The 25173-nt window shown below is 40.9% G+C and overlaps 1 protein-coding gene across 12 annotated transcripts in view; it reads left to right on the top strand.

Moving 5' to 3' along the window:
• LOC147035500 (uncharacterized) overlaps positions 1-25173 on the top strand; it is a 59352-nt gene that overhangs the window by 8496 nt on the left and 25683 nt on the right. For 5 of the 12 annotated variants that reach the window (XM_085899468.1, XM_085899447.1, XM_085899456.1 and 2 more), the window contains exons 2-3: positions 1568-1646; positions 24464-24615. In XM_085899468.1, coding sequence (XP_085755594.1) covers positions 24605-24615 — 11 coding nt within the window. In that variant the 5' untranslated portion in view covers positions 1568-1646; positions 24464-24604. Of the gene's footprint in view, positions 1-1567; positions 1647-15742; positions 15888-24463; positions 24616-25173 lie in introns of all 12 variants that reach the window. The other 7 variants (XM_085899391.1, XM_085899410.1, XM_085899418.1 and 4 more) reach the window with 2 other exon arrangements.

The following is a 25173-nucleotide window of genomic DNA, read 5'->3' as shown; positions in this document are numbered from 1 at the left end:
GAATACTGATTAGCAACATGCCTCATAAAACTGCAGTCGCGGAAGAATATTTTACCAGCTTCGTGCAAAAGTAGTGGTGGTCTATTAGATCCAGGCACCGAGGGATGTTTAGCAAATGTGTATTCCATCTTTGTGATAAAACACCTGTACACAAGGCCTGGCCATGGCTTTGAGCAGCTGTATCACCCGCCATACAAGCATCGGCATTGACCCTTGACCGTTTCAACATTCAGGTCCCACCACCACGGCTGCTGTTTTGCCAACCATGAAAAACGTCTGAAGTAACCAAGCCATTGGGGAAGAAGCGATCTGAAATTTTTTGATTTTACTTATTTATTTATTAATTTTCTTGTCATAGGAAATTTGAAAGACATTGAGCAAGTGCATTAAAAGTCTCCAAATCTAGTTGGGGCCTTGTCTTTCCAACTGTCCGGTGTTTGTGGCATAAATCCATCATTTGTGTTCAATGTAGCTTTTTTTGTCAGAAATCGAGTTTTGATGAATATCCACTGAGGCTTCACGAGAACTTTCAGATGGAAACCTTTTTTGTCTGATATTTTGGATGAACTTCATTGTGTTCCACGCATATTGTTTTGCTATGCACTAGACTTGCAATATGTAAGGCCATCAAAGTGTGTTACATTTTGGGGTTTTAACATGTATATCTTGTAAAAAAACAAAAAAAAACAAATTAATACTCTAGCCTTATCTTTTTTTTCCATCCCCTTCCTTCCCCTCTTTTTAGATACATCGTCGAGGCTCATGGAAGAGCTAGAACAATGAATGGATCAGGATGCAACAGAGAGGGGAGGGGGAAAACGAACAAAGAAGGGGTGGGGTTGGTTCCTTGTGTAACCATGTTAACAGGTTACCCACTTGGAGCTGTGTGGAAAGATATTTGAATCTTGTATCGCCGTCTGAAATTCTAAATATATTTCAATGCTTGTGCTTATTTATTTATTTTATTAATTAATTATCTTGAGGATAGTGAAATTTGAAGGTCACTCCTTGTAATAATGTCACCATATCCAATGTTTTAAGGCAGATTCCTCCAATGTGACGTATGAAACGTTAATCATTCAAAATATGTTGCCAGGTTTACTGGCTTATATTTATGAAGAGACAATATCTTGCCCAAAAGTTTAGTTCTTTTTATTTATTCGTATACAGCCTGTGGCTGCTTAGCTGCATCATTTTCTGGAAAAGGGGGGGGGGGGCACAGCTGTGCCGCTGATGCAATAATGTCCCCACTACCAGCAAGCTGGTACTCATTTTGTCAACCTCAGAAGGATGACAGGCTGAGTCAACCCTTCCTGGTGTTGATTCAATGGCCCGACAGGCTTGAACTCAAGCCCCTAGGTTCTTAAGCCTAGCACCTTAACCGTTAAGCCAACACCAAGCTTAAAAGTTCAGTAATATGAGGTAATTGGTATTATCCAAGCATTTGGCAACCTTTGTTCTTTTCATTTTTTAAAATTAAACCCTATCTGTGATGATGAATTAATATTTTGTCGTGAAAATTGTTTGAGGTGTTTTGTATTCTTGTTCTGTGCAACCTTGTTAACAGGTTACCCACTTGGAGCCATGGGAAAAGGGCAGCCGCAAGACAGCTGGGCAGACGGGCATGTGCGGCGGGGTAAGTAGAAGTATGTGCTTTTTATCTTTCTTCGCCATTTACTCTTCATTTCGTGGATGTTTAGCAGGAATTTTATCAATGACCTTTGAATTTAAACAAACCTGTGATTCACAAAAGGGGTTGGGGTGGGGGTGGTGAATCTTGTTCAAAGAATTTATCAGTGGTGTTTGTTGTTTGTTGTTTTTTTTTTAACAAATATTTGGCAAATCTGTGCAGCACTGGCATTGAGCAAAACTGCTTCTTTTTTTGCTTTTGTTTTTGGCAAAACATTTCAATGTTTAAAAATACACTACCAGTCAAGTTTTAGAACACCCCCATTTTTCCAGTTTTTACTGAAATTTAAGCAGTTCAAGTCCAGTGTCCCAACTTTTGTTGAATATTTACAAACCCTCTGTCTATAAAAGCAGTATTGGAACAGACAGTGTTGCTACACCATCTGAAGCATTATTTGGACAATATTGCACTGCAGGAAGTAGTAGATTGCTATCATAATGGCGAGAAAAAGACAATTAACAAAGGAAGACAGAGAGACCATTATAAACCTTAAAAGTCAAGGTCTTTCCTTTAGCGATATTGCAAAGCAAGCCAAGGTGTCAGTGAGTACAGTTTCCTACTCCATCAAAAGGCACTTGGAAACTGGAGGAAACTCTGGTAGACCCAAAGCCACAACACAATCAGAAGACAAGTTTCTGAGAGTCAACAGCTTACGTGATAGGTGGCTCACAGGACAGCAGCTTCAAGCACAGCTAAACACTGGTTGAAGTAAGGAAGTCTCAGTTTCAACTGTGAAGAGAAGACTTCGAGCTGCAGGTTTGACAGGTCGAGTGGCAGGAAGAAAGCCATTGCTAAGATGGCAAAATAAGAAAAAGAGTCTTGCCTGGGCCATGAAGCACCTGCCAGTGGACTTACTGAAAACTGGAAGAATGTCTTATGGACTGTTGAATCAAAATTTGAAATCTTCGGTTCATCACGCATGGTTTTTGCATGCTGTTGAGTAGGTGAAAAGATAGTTCCTCAGTGTGTGACACCAACTGTCAAACATGGAGGAGGAAGCGTGATGATCTGGGGCTCTTTTGCTGGATCCAGAGTCGGCAACTTGTACAGAGTGACTGGCACCCTGAACCAAAAGGGCTACCACAACATTTTGCAGCACCATGCAATACCCTCTGGTCTACACCTAGTTGGTCAGGGGTTCATCCTACAGCAAGATAACGACCCAAAACATACCTCAAGGCTTTGTCAGAACTACCTTAGAAGAAAAGAACAACACGGTAGGCTTCAAATCATGGAATGGCCAACACAGTCTCCAGACTTAACCCCATCGAGCTGGTTTGGGATGAACTGGACAGAAGGGTGAAAGCAAAGCAATCTTCAAGTGCAATACATTTGTGGGAACATCTGCAACAGTGTTGGGAAGAACTTTCTGAACAATATTTGATTTCCATTGTAGAAAGAATGCCACGAGTATGTTCGGCTGTTATATCTGCAAAAGGTGGCTACTTTTATCAGTCAAAAATTTAGATTACATTTTGTTCAACAAAACGATTCCATGATTTCTTTTTTATCTGCAATTGTTTATCTGTTCTCTGCTTTAATTTCAGAGTACATTGAAACATTAAACTGCTTAAATTTCAGTAAAAACTGGAAAAAGGGGGTGTTTGAAACTTCTTACCAGTGGTGTATTTGGATGGAAATGTCAACCATGTTTAAGCTTGCGTTTCAAATTGTCATCGTCCAGTGCAATCAACTGAATACACTGTTGGATCATTTGTCAGACGCCAATGGGGAGGGCTTTGGTGGACCTTGATTCGACTGATTAACTTCCGTTGTGCAGGAATTTTGAAGTACATCTGATACTTGCGCTGCGTTGTGGGGTGGGGGAGGGGGAGGAAACCTGACAATTTGGTCCGAAAATTTTTATCCAAAAAAAACACAAACATACACACTTGTGCATCCCACCTTCGTATCTGCTGCTTCCTTACGTGACGTTCAGCATTCAAAAGGATAAGAGCACAGACCATTCCCATCGGTTGCCATTCATGGGGAGGAGGAGGTTCCTCCTTGCAAAATGCCCCACTGAGTGTGATGAGAAAGGCGGAGTCATTGTGACGTTGCTGGTAACCCATAATGCCCTGGGAAGTGACGGCACTTCCCTCAAGCTCAGTGGCTGTGTTTGTCTTTTCTGACAATCCTGTGTTGTCTCGTGTATTTGTCTATATCCATGTGTGAGATGTGTGTATAGCAGCTCCACTACGAGCTTTCGACCCTGATTAAAAAAAATAAAAAAAGCCATCCCCAAACACATGTGTTTGTTGTTTTCCAATTGGCTGTATTGACAGCATTTCCATCATTGGCATGAGGCAATCGGGAATAGTCAGTGTCCCACTAATCACTGCTCCTTTAAACGTTGAGAGTTTTTAACAAGGTAATCAGCGATCAATTCGCTCCATTCTCCGTGGAACTGGATTTCACGCTGCAATTTTTGATTTTTTCGACAGTGCGGTCCATCACAAGTTGTCCTTGCTTCTGTTCTGTAACACTCAGTGATGGGATTGTTGCACTCCGCTCAGGTAGGCAAAGCATAGACCCTCATGCGCTGTTGCTTGCTATGGACAATGTTAATGGTCCATGCCAAGTGACCACTGATGGTGCATCAACAATAGCTATTGGGGAATATTGACATAATCCCAAGCAACAACCACTCAGATATTTATGAGGCTGCTTTAATTGAATTCCTGAAAAATTGCATAAATTCCATTAAATAGCAATGTTTTTGAATATTTATCACAATTAACTTTGCAGAGACTGAGTAGAATGTGAGTGCTTTGATCAAAAGATAGCCACAAAAAAACAATCTCCTCATTATGTTGAATTGTTTGACCATGTGTGCAATTACCCAATGTATTGAAATCCTCAGGAAATGGATCTACACAACTTGCACGTTTGTCTTCCAAGTTTCAGTTTTGTGGCTCAGTTCTTTTTATGTCAGATTTTTTTATTATTTATTTATTTATTTAATTAATTAATGATTTCATTTTAGATGTTTTGTACAATGATGTATATTTATACCACTGACAGTGTTGTGCTTTGTGCTGAAGGAATATATATATATATATATATATATATATATATATATATATATATATATATATATATATATATATATATATATATATATATATATATATATATATTGGTTACTATGTCCACTGTCCACACAAACGTGTTTTTGTACTTTTTTCAGCCATACGTTATTTTATTCAACTTTTGTATCGGTTACTTGTATGGAGGGTAAAAAATTAACGCCCCACTTCAAATATCCCAAATTGCGCTCCATCAACAAGGTACCTTGTATGCTGCTCCTTCAATGGCCTGGATAAATGTCGCATCTTTTACTAAAATTGTAGATGAAATGTCACTTTTAACTGATCTTTCTCGGGCTTCAAGCAGGTGGTCCACCATGTCATGTCATCTTAACCTTGGAAAAAATATTTTATTTTAATTTTGTGGGTTTATTTTTTCATGTAGTATAGTTTTCATTCTCTTTCATGGTTCAAAAATGGGGGAGAATATCTAAAACTAGCACGTACCCACGGAAATTCCGTGTAATGTAAAATGTTACCAAGTCTTCAACTCGTCTCCTTCTGTTCCCTCCCCACCAACCCCAACCCCAAGTCCTCAATTCATCCCCCTCCGCCACCGCCTCCCCACCAACCCCGAGTCCTGAACTCGTCCTCCACCCCCTCCCCACCAACCCTGTCCTCAAACCTAAGGCTTCAAATGGCACCATAAGTCCTCGTCCATCCCCCCCCCACTTCCCCCAAAAGCCCCAACCAACTCTGTCCTCACAACCCTGTTTTCTGTTCTTCCAAGCAAGAGGCTATTCTTGTATCATGACATGTTATTTCTTCGTTAGCTCATCAAAATGGTGGAATATTTAACTCTTTCCCTCCCCTATCTGTCTTGCTTTATGCCATTACAAACTTAGAAGCCAAATGAAACAACAGCATGGTTCGTTAGTTAAAACAATGTCCAATTCACAATGTTGCATGACATGTCCCACGGAAATTCTGTGGAGTTGCCATTCTCATGATTGTAAGCAGCCTAATTGTGTTGATAAACGCTCCTAAATAAATTCTTAACACACACACACACACACACACACACACACACACACACACACACACACACACACACACACACACACACACACACACACACACACACACACACACACCAGTGGGTTTTTTATTTATTTCCATGGCAAATTTTTAAAGATGTGCCTGCAATCAGTCATTTTATAGTTCACAATTAGGGTTGCTTTCAAACTTCCAATATGTTTATGAAAGCATCATGTGTTGTTAATTAATTGACTCGAGTCTATACAGGTCTGACTTGCTATTTTAACCCCAATCCTTCCAACATATTGTGACGTCCACGGGACTTGAACAGTCCCGCCAACGTAGAATGAGCCGAAACGATGGAGGCGGTTTATTTATTTAACCCAAAGATGGCGGTTCCAATCGCTCTACCGCAAACGGGACGAGGAAGGTGGCACGAGTCGCTTTTCACTGAGTTGATGATGTTTATTCGTTTTTACGATTGACCAGAAATAACAAGACTCGGCAAGAAGAGGGATCCGGGGCGATTCGACGGGATGGTGTGTGATCGGGCGTGGGGAAAAACAGACAATTCCAATGAATATACAGTTCTCAATCCCTCTAAGGCGCCAAGTTCACACACACACACACACACACACACACACACACACACACACACACACCGTAGCTATTTCTGGTGGTCAGGCTGGACCGTGGTGTGGACGCAACTGTCCCTGGATCGGCGTCGGACGAGCCGGCCTTGCTCTCGTCGGGGGGGGGGGGGGCAGGAGAAACCGTGGTGCTGTCGACCTCCTGGTCTTGGCCCAAGTCCGCTCACAGCCGCCAGGGAACCAGCTCCGGCGCCAAGCCGCGAGCAGGAGAGGGAGGCAGGTCCGCCCGACCCCGCACTCCGAGCCAGCAGAACCCCAGAGCCAACCAAAGCGAGGTACGAGGCTCGGCAAGGCTCCCAGACACGATCAAGAACACGATCGATTCAGCCAAGCAACCAGGACGCTCTCTGCCGCCACAGCTTCCACACCAAAAAAACACGATCGTTCTGGTTGTAATCTTCTTCTTCCTTTTCGACCCCGAACAGAACCTTTTTATCCTTGGTCCTCGTCACTTCAATCGAGCCGTTTATTGGCCCACCGCCATCGCCTTCCGCCAATCCTGATCACGGGGCGGAGCCATCCGCTGCACTGTCCTGTGACGTCACGGCCAGTCTTCAGAGAATACCAAAAGGGGTTTACGCAGACACACTTACCCTATCCCGTGTCCCTATCTAATTACGTGACATTTATCATTTCCCCCTTGAAGAAATGAACATTTACTAGACAACTTATCACCACTGAATTGCTACTTATTACATCGAGATCCTGGTAAACTCGAACAGCATGGCATACCTAATTAAACATCCTAATTACCCTTTGAATGCATACCACCCCCCTCAAACGTAACAATATTTTGCAACGTAATCTTCCCAACTCTCGGGTCTTTTCACACCCCAACTCAAACCAAAATTGATAGTCAACAAATGTATATATTTATTCTTAAATTAACCGACCAACTGGGGATTGATTGTTATGACCTCAACTGAGATGCATTAAATTTCATTCAATCTGCCAAAGTTTAACATCAATGAGGAAACATATTTTAATTGGATGATGCTTTAGTGATAAAATACATAAACATAAGCATTAAAAAACTGGCCTTTCTGGGCCACTAAAACGTATTTTACGACCTAATAGCAACTCGAAACCATTCAATTTCACAAAATTTGCCAGTTTCACATCAATTACCAATTAACTAATATATGATTGGATAGTATTATATAAAACGACAAAAAGACTTATTCAGGGTCAGTGATGACTTCAAATATAGTCGTGGCCAAAAATATTGGTTCCCTTGCACGTTTTTTCAAATAATGTTCCATTTCTTCCAGAAAATTGTTGAAATTAAAAAATATTTTGTTATCCACATATGTATTTCCTTGGCTTGTGGTGGAGCAAAACAAACAAAAAAACTGAAAAAATAAAATTACTAAATCTTAGCTTATTCCACACAATTCTAAAATGGCTTGGACAATATTATTGGCACCTTTTCAAAATTGTTAGAAATAATTAGATTTCAAGCAAGTGATTCTCCTTTACTTTGGAATTGAACTCACCTGTGGTGAGTTGCAGGTGCCTGCAATATAAAAATCACTCATTCAACCAGTTTGAATCGAGAAAAGGAGTCATTCTGCTATTTTGTGTCACTGTGTACACTGCAATGAGCATGGAGAAAAGAAAGACAATCAGAGAATTGTCTGAGGAGGTCAGACACAAGATTGTAACCAAACATGGACAATCTCAAGGCTACAAGTCCATCTCCAGACACCTTGATATTACTGTGTCCACTGAACATAATGTTATTCGGAAGTTTAAGGCACTACTAAGTGTAAAAAGCAGGTACTACTAAGTGTAAACCAAGGTGGCAATGAAGCCAACAAAGACTCCACAATGAGGACACAAGACCCTGGAGCCAACCTCCCTGGACGTGGCTGCAAGAGAAAACTTGATCGAAGATTGCAGTGAAGGATTGTTCAAATGGTGGAGAAAGCACCTCAATCAACTACCGAACAGATTCAAGCTGACCTTCAGACACAAGGTACGACAGTTACAACTCGCACCATCCGTAGCCAACTCGATGAAAGGGGGTTCTTTGGTAGGAGACCCAGGAGGACCCCATTGCTGAGAGAGAGACATAAGAAAGCCTGGATGGAGTTTGCAAAAACACACTTGAACAAGCCAAAATCTTTCTGGGAGAATGTCCTGTGGACAGATGAGACCAAATTAGAGCTTTTTGATAAAGCACATCATCTCTATGTTTCCAGAAAATAAATGAAGCCTTCAAAGAAAAGAACACCTTCCCTACAGTCAAACATGGTGGAGGTTCAGTGATGTTTTGGGGTTGCTGTGCTCCCTCTGGCACTGGGTGCCTTGAATGTGTGCATAGCATCATCAAATCAGGGGATTACCAAGGCATTTTCGAGTGCAATGTTCAACCCAGTGTCAGAAAGCTTGGTCTCTGTCAAAGTTCATGGGTCTTGCAGCAGGACAATGACCCCAAACGCACTTCAAAAAGCACCCAGGAATGGTTCAAGACAAAACGCTGGACTGTTCTGAAGTGGACAGCAATGAGTCCAGATCTAAATCCCATTGAACACCTTTTGGGAGATATGAAAACAGCAGTTGGGAGAAGGCACCCTTCAAATCTGGGATAACTGGAGCAGTTTGCACAAGAAGAGTGCACTAAACTGTCAGTAGAGAGGTGTCGGAAGCTCATTCATGGCTATATGAAGCACATGACTTCAGTTATTTTGTCCAAAGGCTGTGCTACCAAATATTAAGTGTTGGGTGTCGATAATTTTGTCAATGCCAGTATTTTTATTTTCTCATTTAAAAGGATATATTAACTTCTGAATCAAAAAAAAGGCTCTGTAATGTTAACCGTGAAATAAAGAATTGTGGAGACCAAATACTTTTGTCAATTTCAACTTGTTTGTGTTGTGAGTTATTTGAAAAAAGTGCAAGGGTGCCAATATTTTTGGCCACGACTGTGTTCTGTATGCACAAAGTACATTTCACCCAATAAATTGTTACAGATGACTTTTTTTAGGCTGTGAACTTGACATCGTCAGGTGACACCTTGCACCCTCCAGCTTTGTCACTTTTGTCAGATTTGTCCAGACCTTGAAGAACCTTCTCCACAGTCCACCTTCCTGCTGTGCCTGCCCTCTCAACCATAGATTCTCAATTCTCACTGCAAAATAGAGTATTCCTACTTCATTGCAAAAAAAAAAACAAGCCTCAAGTTAGTAAAATCATGAGAGCAAAAAGTAGAAACTCACCACCATGAAACGCCACCAAAGCAATTACGTTCTGAGCTGTCTGCTCCTATTTATTATCTTGCCAAAACGAAGTTTTTGCAAGATATGCTAGTCAGCTTGTATGTTTTTTTTTTTTTATTTCTTATTTTTTTTTGTTTGTCTGTAATCACGTATAAAAAATTCTGCAGAGCACAGTTATCATTGGAAATTTTTGTAGCTTCGCATATCAGAGGCCTATAGAGGTCCCTTTCAGCGCATAAAATTTTGAAGGTCAAAGGTCAAGATCACTGTCGCAAATCAGGGGAGTCGACGAAACCCTATTTTTTGAGTAATTTTGATCGGATCGTCTTCAAATTTTATGGGAATATAGTTCATGGTCTGGCGCTCAGCTGATTCATTTTTGGTGGCGATTGGCCTTGACCTTCATGGTTAGCGCCTAAGGTCAAATTTTCAAGTTTTAGGAACCATATCGTGTAGTACTTCAAATTGAACACCTCGATGAGTGCTTTCTGGATATGTCAACCTTGTAACATTATGACGTCATTTGGTGACGTTATGAGGCAAACGCATATTTTTCATGGTTGCTCTGAAGAACGATTCTCATCGGAATCTCTCGTAGGCAGATATTCCTTAAGGAGTCGCTCCTGGTGGATAGCAGCTCTGTTCACCTCAGTGTGACCTTAAAGAAGTCACACGTGGTCACCTTTTGGCAAGATACGGGTCACCCTGCGGGTGACATTGGTTTATATTTTGTTCTGTCAAAGAGGATGATGGGAAAGAATTACAAAAAAGCAGGTACTACTTACTAAGTGTAAACCAAGGTGGCAATGAAGCCAACAAAGACTCCACAATGCGGATACATTTTATGCAAAGCGTTGATTAGTGCAGAGCAATCCTGCTGAGTGCTTGCTCAAGCTATGCTGAAGATGAGGTACACTGTAAAAACTGACAATAGTGATAAGGGTACTGGTAAAGTAAGCAAACGCCTTCCTCCTGGCATCATCGATTGAGTGGACTGAGTTTAGGGGGATTGCTCGATACTTCGCATGGTATTTATAATCATATCCGCAAAAAAAAAAAGAACGAAGACAGGGGGGGGGTGGGGTTCAGACCCCAGAAAGGATTTGCTTGTATTTCTGTGCAGTATGGTGGGATCTTAAAACCATACGTACATACATACTAGCAAATACAACCCGTCGCTTTGTTGGGGGGAGGAGAGAGAGCTGTGCCTCAACAAACGTTGCTACATACTGTGGGAGACAGACAGAGGAAGTTTGTAAAGTAATCTGTTGGCACATCTGCAAAAACTTTGAAATCTCAGTTCCAGAAAATTTATGGGAACATGAACCAAAAGCAAAACCCTAAAAACATGGAAGTACCTCCCGCTCACGTACGACCTAATGATTCCATCAAGCGTGAACATCAAAAACAAAGCGTTGCGACCAGATAGCATACTTGGGTACAAAAAAAGAGAAGAGGCATTGCTGATTTGGGTATTAAAACCAATGATTTTGAACTAAACGATGCAGAAGTCAAGAAAATGACCAAACACCAAAACCTCAAAAATGAAGTGAAAAGTTCCTGGATGCTGAAGAATGCCAAAGTTGGACCAATGATAGCTGGAGCTGCAGGAATGATGACAAAGAACCTCACAGAGATACGAAGCATAGGGCCAATAACCCGAGGCGCTCACCTTGTAGCGGCTGGATAACATAACCAAGCAACCACTGGTAGGCATGGATGACCCACAAAATGTATAACTGAGAAGAAAGTAAATCCCTTTTGATTTTTTTTTTATGTCATGAACAAACTTTGGTACATCACGTGTGGTGAAGGTTTTTTTTGTTTGTTTTTTTGTTTTTTGTATACCTTGTCGAGGCTCGTGTGAGAGCGAACACACAACGCACATCAATGGGGCATGAGACAAGAGGGGCGGGAGTGGGAGGGACAAAACGGTGGGGAACAGACACATGAGGAGATCTGTGGAAGGGAGAGGGATGGGATGGGGAACATGGGGAATAGAAGATGAACATTGCAGGGAATTTGAAGGACGTGGGCTTGGGTGGATTATCGGGGGTAGAAAAGATCGAGGATTTGGATGGGGGATGATAAGAGGTGGTGGTGAACAGCTGTTTTGAAAGCTTGGAGGGAAGAATGGGAACGAATAGAGTGAGGGAGTTTATTCCAAAGGCGGGAAAGGTGTGGTCAAGTTTCATCCGAATTGTCTGTGTCGTTTCTGAGAAGAAAGCAAATACCTCTGTTGGGGCAACCCCCCCTGTAAACTCCCTCTGGAGACCACATCAGACCCCTTTTTTTAAATTGATTTTTTTTTTCATGCCATCACGGTTGATGAAGGTTGCGGTCAAATTTCATTAAAATCTTATGTGTAGTTTCTGAGAAGTTGCAAGTGTTTGTGGACAGACTGGCTAGCGAAATGCCATCCCACAAGCTCCCTGGAACTACTTTGCAGGTGAGCTAAAAACTATCCCTGAGAAGATTATTAAACAAACTGCAGTTTGAAGCTGTCCGGAGCTCAGCGACGATCCTGAAGAGATCCCTCGGCACAAAACTTTGACAACCGAAAACTTCACAGCTTGGTCCATGAATTGTGACTCCTTGCCAAAATGAATGTGGATTATTTGAGCCTGCCCTGGGGGGAGACTCGATTGCACATTCTGAAACCCGCATATGTGGATACCAATCAACGGCACACACGCGCACTTCGAGATTGGGAGCGGGAGCATTCAAAACCAACAGCTCGTACATGTAGCGACCTGTGCACCCCACCGTTCGGCTCCGAATCTGATTCGTACATGCTACAGTCCCCTCAGCGGAGGAAAATTGGGGGAGCAGGGGGCAGGTTGGGAGAGAGATAGATGGGGGGAGAGGGTCGGTGTTGGAAAGAGGGATCGGGTGGGATAAAGGGGATAGGGTTGGGAGGGGAGATGGGTGAGGGATTCCGGCAGATGTCACCCAGTTTATCGTCCATCTGAGGGATGATGCGCAGTGATTAATTGCCTGGCTTGTGAAACACCGGGCGGACAGCTTCGAGCTGCGTTTGGATTTGTATCCAGGCTACACAAAGTGAGCATGCGTACCTCTTGGCTTTCCTGCCATGATGTGGCCATTCTTTACTTCAGAACTGAAAAGTTTTTTTTTTTTTTTTCCTCGTTGTGATCATATAATTTATTTTGCCTTCCTCCAGTGTAGAACCACGGTATCGCAACTGAAAGTTGAAGAATGCGCCAAGTGGCTTTAGCACACACTGCACAAAGCGTTTGAAGAAGTGTTTAATTTTATTTGTATTTATCGATGCTGAAGTGACGGATCGTATCCTGGAAGAACAAAAACGGGATACGTGGATAATAAAATTTCACATTTTAAGCCAGGCAGCCACCCCCTGTTGCACTACAGAACGACACGTGGCCGACACGGGCAAGTAACCCTGAACTTTGTTCAATCTGATCTATATGCAGTATTCAGTGACTGAATATTGTAGAGCACTGGTTTAAGCACTCCAATGAAACGGATGATGAGAAACTGCTCCCTTGGCACGTAATTGGCAATCACCAAACCGTCATATTAAACATACACATCCCGGAGATGCCCGAAATGTCAAATATGTCCCAATTGGACAAATGAACACCAATTTTTTTTTCTTGGAGTCGGAACTGCTTGTAAGTTCGATTCTGGAGCTTAAATTTTGTAATTCTCCTTAGTTTTAGAGATACTCGTGGTGATTGCATGTGCGGAAATGAAATGAAGCAACAAACACTGAGGTCTCCTGGCGTTTATAAGCATTGCAACGTACCCAGCGATTCGTAGCTATGATGAACATGCATTCAATAATGAGTGAGGAAAGTGGAGAAAAACAACTTCATTGTTAATAAATGGTTGTAGCCTGTTCCAAGTCAAGGCATGGTTGAGCAGGCCAAAAAACATGGTGCCTTCAGACCCCAGTGAGGATACCCAGGAAACGCCTTAAGACCCAGAGAGCAAGGTGGCCGAGGATTGCCTTATGAAGGATATAAATAAATAATGCCGTTAATTATCTTCAAAAGAGTGGTGTTTTAATTACCCCAAACATCCAATATTCACTCTGCACTTCCTTGGAGTTTTCTTGGTGTACATGCAAAGTTTCAGGTTGCAAGGTTCTATGGTTTTGGAGTTATGTCGGTGACACACACACACACACACACACACACACACACACACACACACACACACACACACACACACACACACACACACACACACACACACACACACACACACACACACACACACACACACACACACACACACATACACACACACATATACACACACATACACACACACATACACACACACATACACACACACATACACACATACACACATACACACATACACACATACACACATACACACATACACACATACACACATACACACACACACACATCTCTCACCTGTGAATTGAGGGAATCGCCAATCAGCTCTCACCTAATTGACTAAACCCAGGTGGTTAGGATTATATAAATAGATTGACAACATCTCCCATGCTCCTACCTGAAACTGCTGTGTAAAGCAACCAAGAAGGCCCACACAAGGTAAGTGCTATGCATTTGGAACATACTTGGAAGCCTCATTGGTTTGCATTGCTGTTTGTGCTGCAGCTGATTATTTGCCAGCATGTGATGAAACTGGTCTGGCAGCTTAGGGGGTGTGTAGCTTTGGGATTCTCATGTGTGTACTATTTGTGAATGTCTTTATAGCTTTTTCGAGGAACTCTGGGAATGGTTTGATACAGCATAGCGCTTACCTTTTGTAGGCCTTCTTGGTTGCTTTACGCAGCAGTTTTGGCTTGTGGAGCATGAGAGGTATGTGTTTGTGTGTGTGTGTGTATATATATATATATATATATATATATATATATATATATATATATATATATATATATATATATATATATATATATATATATATATATATAAATACTGTATCGGTAAACATACTTGTAAAACGTGAAATACATTGTTAAACTAATATAGAAATATAACATCATAATGTAGGCCTGGAGTCCACAAAGATCCCTGTTGGTAGGATTAGGGTTAAGTGAAACATGATAAAGAATGGCGAGGAGGATGATGAGGATGAGGATCATCAGGATGCCTTTTTAAACTTTTTTTGTTGTTGTTGTTGTTAGATATCATTCCCGTGCCTCTGTTCTCTATTGGTGGTACTATAAGGCCCAGTAGCAAAACCCAGTCGTGTGGATTCAAAGCGTTCAGTTCAGTGGTTTTATCAAAACAAGCATATACCACCTGTTGCTTTGCTGATGGGAGCATAGAGAGAGAGGTGGAGGGATCATGGTCACAAGGTGGTGTTTGCAGTTTTGCCATGTATGGCCATGCACAAACCTTCGTTCAATTTTTTTATTTATTTATTCGTTTATTTATTTATTTATTTATTTATTTTTGAATCACAAACCTTCCTGGGAGTTCCCTGAAACCACCATCGTCGGTTTCATCGAAATCCTTTAATTTGTTTCTCTGTTCTCAAGTTATAGCAAGACAAACAAACAGACATACACGGCTCCTTTCATAATATACAGTGCCTATACGAAGTAAACCCCCTTTCAAAATTTTCACCTTTTGTTGGATTGTAAACTGGAATTAAATTTTATTAAATCAGACCACTTCCACCTTTATTTACACATTGTAACCCACAACTTCCAACTGAAAAATAAATTCGACAAATTTCAGAAAATTAATTAAAAATACAAAACTCGAATATCTTGTTTGGATAAGTGTCCACCCCCCTGAGTTAATACCTGGTGGAAGCACCTTTGACAGCAATTTCAGCTGTGAGTCTGTTGGGATAGGTCTCCACCAACATTGCACACCTTAATTGGGCAATGTTTGCCCATTATTCTGTACAAAACTGTTCAAGCTCAGTCAAGTGTGGGGAGTGTTGATGGACAGCAATCTTCAAGTCAAGCCACTGATTTTTGATTGGATTTAGGTTGGGGCTCTGACTGGGTCACTCAGGGACATTTATCTTTTTGTTCTTCAGCCACTCCAGTGTAGCTTTGGCTCTGTGCTTCGTGTCGTTGTCATGCTGAAAGGTGAACTTCCGTCCCAATTTCAGCTTTCTTGCAGAGGGCAGCAAATTTTCCTGTAGGATTTTTCCGGATTTTGCTCCATACATTTTCCCTTCCATCCTGCCAAGTGTCCCAGTCCCTGCTGATGAGAAACATCCCCATACCATGATGCTGCCACCACCATGCTTCACAGTAGGTGTGGTGTTTTTTGGGTGATGTGCTGTGTTGGCTTTGCACCAAACATAACGTTTTGCATTTACGCCAAAATGTTCCCATCTCGGTTTTGTGAAAATGCAAACTCTTTGCCGCATGGCTTCAGATTCTCCTGAATGATTTTTTTTTCATACCTCAAACGGATTCGAGGTGGGCTTTTTGTGGAATGGCTTCCTTCTTGCCACCCTACTATACAGGCCAGATTTGTGGAGTGCTTGGGATATTGTCACATGCACACAGTAACCAGTCTTTGCCATAAAGACATGTAGCTCTTTCAAAGTTGCTATTGGCCTCTCTGATCAGTCTCCTCCTTGCTTGGTCATCCAGTTTGGAGAGATTGCTTGATCTAGGCAGGGTCTTGGTGGTACCAGTCCTTTCACTTCTTCATAATGGTCTTGACTGTGCTCCAAGGGATATTCAAGGCCTTTGAAATATTTTTATTCCCATCCACTGATCTGTGCCTTTCCACAACTTTATCCTGGAGGTCTTTTGAAAGCTCCTTGGTGCTGCTGTGAAATGCACTACCCAACAGAGGAGACTGACTGGAGTAGATAATTTTATTCTGAAATAATCAGAATCGCTACAATTTAACACAGGTGGAGGCCAATTAACTTGGTGTGTGATTTTGAAGGTGATTGGTTACACCTGAGCTAATTTACAATTGCTATTATTAGAGGGGGTGGACACTTATCCAACCAAGATATTCTAGTTTTATATTTTTAATTAATTTTCTGAAATTTGTCGAATTTGTTTTTCATTTAGAAGTTGTGGGTTACGATGTGTAAATAAAGCGGGGAAAAGTCTGATTTAATGCAATTTGATTTCAGGCTACAAGGCAACAAAAGGTGATAATTTTGAAAGGGGGTGTACACTTTCTGTAGGTACTGTCGATAAAGAAAAATATTATTTTATTTATAATGCGTGTCGTGGATTTATTTGAAATATGTTTCGTCCTTAAAAATTTCATTGTTGGTGTGCTGAAGCTACTACACACTTTAGATAAATGTGACAATAAGTCCTACTTGTTTTAAACTCCTGCTAACTCTTCAATACATCAGTTAACGATCAGCAGTAAGAGCCAATGGAGTCAACACATTCGAGGGAGTTTAAATAATTGCTGCAGTAATGGAAAGTTTAGACTTCAGATTGATGATACCCATAAAACGGCATACTCCAGAAACGATGGACTGGTCGCAGTCGTGGATTTGTCACAGGACAAGAAGTGATTATAGTGGAGATAGAGATGTGAACTATCGATCAAGCATGAGCACCATATGCAACCATAACAAAGTTTTTCTAGTTCCTGTTGGGAAAGTCCATCGAAGCCTTACTGTTTCACAAGAACATAAGAGATCCATCAAAAGTAAGTTTTTATTTGTTTGTTTTATAAAAAAAAAACAAGGACAAATGTGTCCAAGAGCCGTGTCCGAAAGGTTTTGTCTTCACCAGAAGAACAACAACGCGGAGTTCTCTTAGAGCCAGCGTTCGCGACGCGGCTAAAATTTCATTACAGAAAGTCGAAACATCAGCATTTTGATCACAATAACACTAACAACAACTTCCGATATTTCGTCACGTGCCTTGATGGAGCCAATAGCGAGACCCATCATGGAGGCTCCTCGTTCATGACGAGAAAATAGTGTATTTACGAAATTACGATACATTAAATGGAATAATCTTTAAATAGTAATGTGAACTCTTCGAAACTTTAAAGCAAATGTCCGAATATATTTAAAAGTTCATGATAGACGCTCTCAAAAGGCACCCTCAATGCGAGGATGTGTACAGGTGTTTAGTATTTAAGGAAATCCGGAGCCTGTATATAAAAGAGCCAAGTCCTAAAGGTTTTGTCTTCACCAGAAGAAGAAGAACAACGCGGAGCTCTCTTTGAGCCAGCGTTCGCTACGCGAGACGTGGCTAAAAATTAATCATTTTAGTCATTATTTGGGTATGCTCAAACTCCCTTTACCTGTAACATGCATTTGTGTTGTAAATTTAACTTTTTTTTCCTGTAATCGTTGAGTTGTTCATTGCTTTGTTTTGCCGCGTTCCTATTCACGACAATCCCATTCACCAAGAGTAGCAGCTTGATTCTGTGTTGTCGTGCCTTGGTGTTCCAAGAATTTTAAAGTTTTGTCTGTAAAATGAGACAGGATATTTGAAAAGTCCAGAATCATTGGAAATATTTTTAGTATTTAATATATGTATTTTTTGAGACTATGCCTTTGAGGTAGGTGGATAGGATATCGTGGACTGATGGATTGGCCCCCATATCGATGTCATTTTGAAATGCTTTGCTTTTGTCCTTGAGAAACCTCATTTGAATGTTCTTCATTGAAGTCTTTTCATTTCATTAGTCATCTGAGATGATGAAATTTAGAAGTCGGCATAACTGCGTTTTTTGTTTTTTGTTTTTTGTTTGTTTTAATTCTTCCCGATAACAAAATGTTTCTGCCTTTGCAGAGTCTGAGTCATTGATGAGAAGGCTGTTGTAAAGCCTGATCAGAAGTTGTCTGGAGTATGATGAGGTTGACTAAGCCCCGATGACGATTCAGAGACAATCATCAAGTGATGAAGATGATGAACCCCTGGATACTAAAGTGGAGTCACTTGATAAGAGGTCATAGTTACTCGGATGTTTTTCGATTTAAATTAATTTGTTTAATAAGAAGTCAGTAAGTTGTAGTAAAAACTAGAAGGGTACTCGGTAGAGCGCATGCCTCCGCCACGTAATGCCTGATCCACGAGAACATATCGAGAACAAAAATGTATCCAATACATTTTTGAAATATCACTCTATATATCGTTTTTGGCCCAATCTCTCAATGGTGAAGAATCACTTTGATATTTAAAGAATTTTCATATCCAGATTCGGATCTTCACCAAAATTGAATCGATTCTTCCTTGTCACACACCCAACATGTCCACCAAGTTTTGTCCAAATCTGTAACAACTTTTTGAGATATCATGTTCTATATCATTTTTTGGCACCATCTCTCAATGATGAAGAATCACTTTAAAAATTCTCGTAGTCGGATCCGGATCTTCACCAATATCTAATCAGCTCGTCCTTGTCACACACCCAACCTATCCACAAAATTTCATCCAGATCTCTCCACAACTTTTAGAGATATCCTGCACACAAACAAATGGACAGGGGTGAAAACAGAACCTCCTTCACCTTCGGTGATGGAGGTAATAAATTGAAGGAGGCTCAATCAGCAGTGAAAGCGGAGTTTAATAGAGGACAATCTATACGTACTTATGAATTTGGTTTAACCGACATTAAAAACAATGCATACATGTTATAATGATATGCATTAATGCCTTGGTTTATGTGGTTTAGACATTGCACATATAACTTTCTGTAGACCGTTCCGTTTTTATGTGGGTCCAGTCTCTCTTTTATGTGGTATTTCCCCCCCCCCAGTGCAGGTTAGTCGTCGTAGTCTTCTTCCTCCGCCGACTGTAGCGTCATGTGCACTCTGCACATGACTACCCATTTCCGTGTCAACGCCGCGTCCCGTGTAATCTTATATTAATCGATTCCCTTACTTTGGTGTGGTTTTTAACCATCACTCCCATGAGGAAAACGGTTGCAAGTTGTGAGCCAAGTTCAAAAAAGTTGAGGAAAGTGACGTCTTTGACATCAGTAAAGTGGAGATTTTTGATAAGCTTGGTCGAGGTGAGAGTGCGGTGTCACTGGGCTGACATTATGGCTTTAATAAAGAGTCCAGTATCTGCCAAATAATGAAATGCGCAGAAAACATATGGGGTTGTGATTGTTGTCCTCGCCGAGGGAGAGGGTATTGCATTTGGGTTTGTTTGGCCGCACAGAACTTTCATGTTTTTCTGCACAACTGCTTGTAGGATTGAGACGACATTTTCACCATCGGTGCAACTACTCATGTAGAATGTTTTAATGATAATTATGATGCCATAGGACACATGGTGTGGCAGCCATATTGGAAAAACGGAAAAACTTTGGACCTCTATCTCTGAATCCGCACCAACGAAAAAATTGAAACTTTGCACATAGCAAGTACTCCTCATGGGGAATGTGATTATTTATTTGTTGATTAAATTTTTTAATGAAGTCATAGGTGCCTTCGCTGTGACGTCATAATTTTGTATGTAGAACGTTACATCCGATCAGTTTGAAAATTTTTGAGGGTCATCTTTGGATAAAATGGTCCACAAAAATAATTTTGTTGACTTCTTCGGTCACGTGATTCAGCAGCCATATTGTTTTTTTGTTTTTGTTTTTTTTAAACCTTCAAAAATCTCTGAAATGGCTGAACAGATCAAGGCTAAACTAGACACATATGACCGCCTATCCACACGGAGCGAAGGTTCATACATATGTCATAGTTTGGTAGTCATGGTTTGGTAGCCATATTATATTTAAGAAAAACATTAAATAATGTTTTCTATGGAACCACTTGATCATTCGACATGAAACTTCGCAATTATGATCTAGTGGGGATGGGGAATACATGTTTTATATTTCAACTTGATCGGACACATGGTCTGGCAGCCAGAATCGTTAAATCTTTTTGATATGGGTTCTTTTTTTTCTTCTTGTTTTTTTTTTACGAATAAGGCTCACTTGGCTGTGCCTGGATGGGTTTGAGGGGAGAGGAGGAGATTGGTTGGGACCATACTCTGTGCAGAGCGTTGGTGCTGCTTAAGCAGTCTCCTTGGCTATTGGGCACAATCCTGGACAGGTCGCCACTTCGGCACAGTATACCAGCATGCTGGCACTCATTTTGCCGACCTCAGAAGGATGACAGGCCGAGTTAACCCCACTTGGTATTAATTAAATAGCTGAGCGGGATTTGAACTCAGGGCCCTAGGATCCAAAGCCCACCACCCAAACCATTAAGCCAACACCAGGCATAGTGTGGAGCAGTAGCAGCTGAAATGTGAATCCTATCCAGGTTCCTCCTGATTACTTCATCTTTGCTTTTTGCTTGTTTGGGTTCCTTCTGATTACTCCAATGCAAGACTGTACCAAATTGGTCATCCATTTGATTTGAATTTAATTTATTTTAATCCAATTCTGAATTCAATTGGATAATAATAATTTAAAAAACGTCGGGTCAGGGTCAGGTGTCTGATCAAAGTGGGATGCCTTGGTACCCGCTCATCACTGCCAGCAGTTATAAAGTGGTAGTTATAGTTATGTCCCTTATTAATTACGAAACATCACCACATAAACCCCACACCAAATACACCACACAAAACAAGTCCTGGCGAGGGTCTGCAATGTCTGATTGCTCTTTTTCTTGTTTTTTGTTTGTTTGTTTGTTTGCTTGTTGATTTGTTTTGTAATGTGCTGTGCTCGAGGGCGAGTCCTGCAGTACGGGACTCGTGAACTTAAAAGCAAGAGGGCTTAGCCTGGAACCTCACCCCGTTTTTCCTTTCAGGCTTTAGTCTTATTTTACATTTCGGTCTCCAGGAATGGTGTGTCTGTCTGATTACATTTGTGGCCGTTGCCCACCCCCACCCTTGGCGAGCTAGCCTATATAGGTCGATAATGCAATTTCTTTTTATTTTTTCCATTTTCAGCCTGTGGCTTCCAGTTGCGTCATTGTCTGCTGGGAATGACAGGTTGGGTCAACCCACCTCGTGTTATTAACGGCTTGCCAGGGGCTCAAACTCGTGACTGATCTTAAGCTAGCCAGGTTCACCGTTGGGCCAGCATCTCGCTTTACGATGAAATGTTTTGTTGTCTAGTACGTTGTAGTGAGCGGTTGTATCTGCAATTCTAAATGCAAATAATATATAGGATTTGAACTTTTGTTCTGAACATCACGATCCATTGGCTCAGATGGGAATGCTAAACAGGCTAACCCTGTATACATTGGGTCATAATACTCGTGCACATAACACGGTATTTCATGCAGTTGGTGTCAAGTTGAGTATCTATTACATAATATCGTAAGTTTTGGAAAAACTACCTTACAGCTCAGTACATCCGATCAAATCGTTGTTTCTTGGCTAGGAGTTGAGAGCTTGTCGTGCCATGTGTTTTAAAATATTTATTTCATTTATATTAAATTATATACTTGAACACGACAACACATTGCTTTCTTGGCACTTTCAAAAATCCTCCAGTTTTGCAGTACTTGGACAAAATATTACACCATTTTACACCATCTCGACCAATCAAATTAGCCGCTCGCGGCGGAATATCGAGATTCAGACAAAATTGCCGCTCACAGGAAATATAGTTCGTGCTTGGAATCGCAAATCAAGAGTTGAAATGTCAAAGATTTATTACTGAACAGTTAAAAAAAAACAAAAAAACTTTTTACCTACATCAAAAAAAAATGAAACTGCATTGTTAACATGTACATTTACTTTGCCAATGTGCAGATACCTTTAAAATGGTAATAATTTTGGTTGTCATGGAATCTGGTATATATCGTGATATCACTCCATGTTGGCTAAATGTTGTGCATTCAGGCCTTTCAAATGGCATGATCCTTTTGGAAGTGAAATAAACTCGTCCCTGAACTCCTCCCTCTGGCGTTACAATTGTAACCAACAAGAAAAAAAAAAAAAAAACATTTTATCACCTTATTTGAGTTTTGATGCATCCTCCACCGATGCACGGTCAAATACCCAGTGGCTTGTGTTTCTAATATGGAGTGGTTGGTTTTTTTTTTGGTTTTTTTTCCCCTTCCCCTGGCCACCATAGATACCTGTGTAAAGTTTGGTGTTATTTCCACCTATCATCTAATCCTTAAATGCTCCAGAACTGTAAGTACATGGAGCCTCCCAGCACAGACTGTGTTTCACAGATTATCTGTGCCAGCAGCTGTCATCAAAGCAGGTGTTAAAGATCCAGCCAAAAGCATTTAATTAATTGGTATGTTTTCGGAATTGTTTGATATTGAGCAAACGGAGCCTGCAGAGCACATTGAATTTCACACATTTCCATGCTTCTGATGATAACGTCACAATTTGAAAATGAACTCCGAAACATTGCCTTTCCATACCCTCTCTAAATATTTGTCCACACGGCCAAATGGGTCCTTCATTTAGTGCTTATCATTTGATTTCTGCCATTCCTTACAATGGTAGTAAGGACATGGGGTAGAGTAAAAACAAGTGTGACTGATGAAATCTATTATATAAATGGTAGTCTGTCTGTCTGTCTGTTTGTCTGTCTGTTTGTTTGTTTGTAACCAATAAGCTCCTAGACCAGTGAACCAATCTTGATGAAACTTTACACACATATAGACATAACATTCAGCTCCAGGATGCGCTAAGTGGCTTTCCATAAAAATGAAAAAATATATATTTAAAAAAAAAAAATTTTCCATTAAAAAAAAAAAAAAAGTTTTGAATAGTGCGCCGGTGTAGTAATCGTAACAAAAGGGTTCATGGTTAAAAACGCTCGGGTTTTTTGAAATACAAAATGTTCATATTCGTTGACTTTTTAAACATACACATTCTCCTGTTATTTTAATTCTCGAACTGCACGCGCACGGCAACAGCTAACTGCTGATAGATCTGCTCATGAAAGAGCCAGGCAAGCGGAGTCAGCTGCAGAGAGAGACAGACAGACAGACAGACAGACAGACAGACAGACAGACAGACAGACAGACAGACAGACAGACAGAGACAGACACCTAACTGCAAATGGAGCGTCACACCGACGGGCGAGAGAAGCACAAAACTCACGGTCCAGCTTTCTAGGTCCGGGTTTTGGCAGGACATCAAGGACAGTTGCCACTGCTGCTAGAAACATTGAGTGGCTCAAGGCCGCCTTCAACTATGACCTCTCTGAGGATTACGGCAGCATAAAGCCTTCCTTCCATAAATCTGAGGAATAAAAGAAGCCTTCCTAATTTTCTCCATACAACTACTGCCTCAGTCTAACTAGCGTGAGGAGAATAGGGCAAATTTCCCGGGTATTACCGGGTATTTCAGCTAGTACTAAATACATATAAGCACACGTTGCCTTGCGTTGCACAATATACCAATAATTATTTTTTATTTATCAATTTGTTAAAGAAGGAACTGAGCCCACAAAGCTGAAAGAAACATTCACGAGATGTAGATTTGATACGTGTTTCTCAAGTGTGAGTTTCAATGCACTGGATTGTTTCCTCCATGGTGTATTACGAGATGTTCCTTGTGAGGGCAGATACTTCTTTTTAGAATTGATCAAACGAGCAGGTTAGGGTTCAATAATTTGGGGTTCAAGCGTGCGGCTTTAATTGCCTTAATGTGAATGTAACATGATGTTGGCCTCCCAGAACAGTAATAGTAGACGCAAAATGGGCGTGCCACCCTATTTTGTGTCGGGTTTTAGCCCCCAAACCACTTTTGTGTTGGGGCTGAATTTTTTTCGTCTTCAGCTCAATGCGAGCATTTTTATTTGTTCATCTATTTATTTATTTGCAAGGTAAGTCATCAATACCTGAAATGGTCACCTGGAGAACTTTTGTTCATAAAGTTTGAGTTGGCATAGACTGACTGATGTACTTCATAAGTGATTTACTGAATGAGTAACATTTCGGTTTGATCTCGTTCTGCAGGTGCGAGGGGTTGGAACTGGTGGTATTGTGTCTACGGCGTTCTGCCTGCTGTACAAGTTATTCACGCTGAAGCTGACACGGAAACAGGTTAATGGCCTGATCACACATCCTGACTCTCCTTATATCCGCGGCCTGGGCTTCATGTATATCCGGTGAGTTATTGATGCTCATCCATTGCACTCCCTTTCTTGTTCACCGTCTTTAAAAAAAAAAGGGGGAGGTAGGATAGTGGGTGTTTCAGTAACTATTATTCCTGTTATTTTGACAACCTTGAATGATAATGTTAAAATTAGCTTTCTTGTGAAATTGAAGTGTTCAATAGAATTATATTTATTTTTGTGTGAGGTGTATACGTTATTTTCTGTGTTGAAGTTGGAGGCCTGTTATGTGTTGCGATCCGACTGCTTTCTGCATGATGTTATAACTCCAGGTTTGAATGCCTCTCTTGTGTTGATTTATTCATGGTTTCCTTCCTTGTAATTTGAAATTGATTCGGTACGTACACACTGAACCTTATTTATTTCCTCTGCCATTGAAGGTGAAGGAGGTTATGTTTTCACCCCTTTCTGTCTGTTCGTCTGTGTGCAGGATATCTCAAAAAGTTGTGGACGGATCCTGTGGACAGGTTGGGTGTGTGACAAGGACGAACTGATTAGATTTTGGTGAAGATCCGAATCTGGATCCGACTACTAGAATTTTTAAAGTGATTC

The sequence above is a fragment of the Eptatretus burgeri genome, chromosome 1 (assembly GCF_056783735.1).
Source record: "Eptatretus burgeri isolate ZD-2024b chromosome 1, Ebu_testis_v1, whole genome shotgun sequence".
NCBI lineage: Eukaryota > Metazoa > Chordata > Myxini > Myxiniformes > Myxinidae > Eptatretus > Eptatretus burgeri.
Note: the sequence above shows the minus strand (reverse complement) of the source record. Positions and strands in the feature narration are given on the sequence as shown.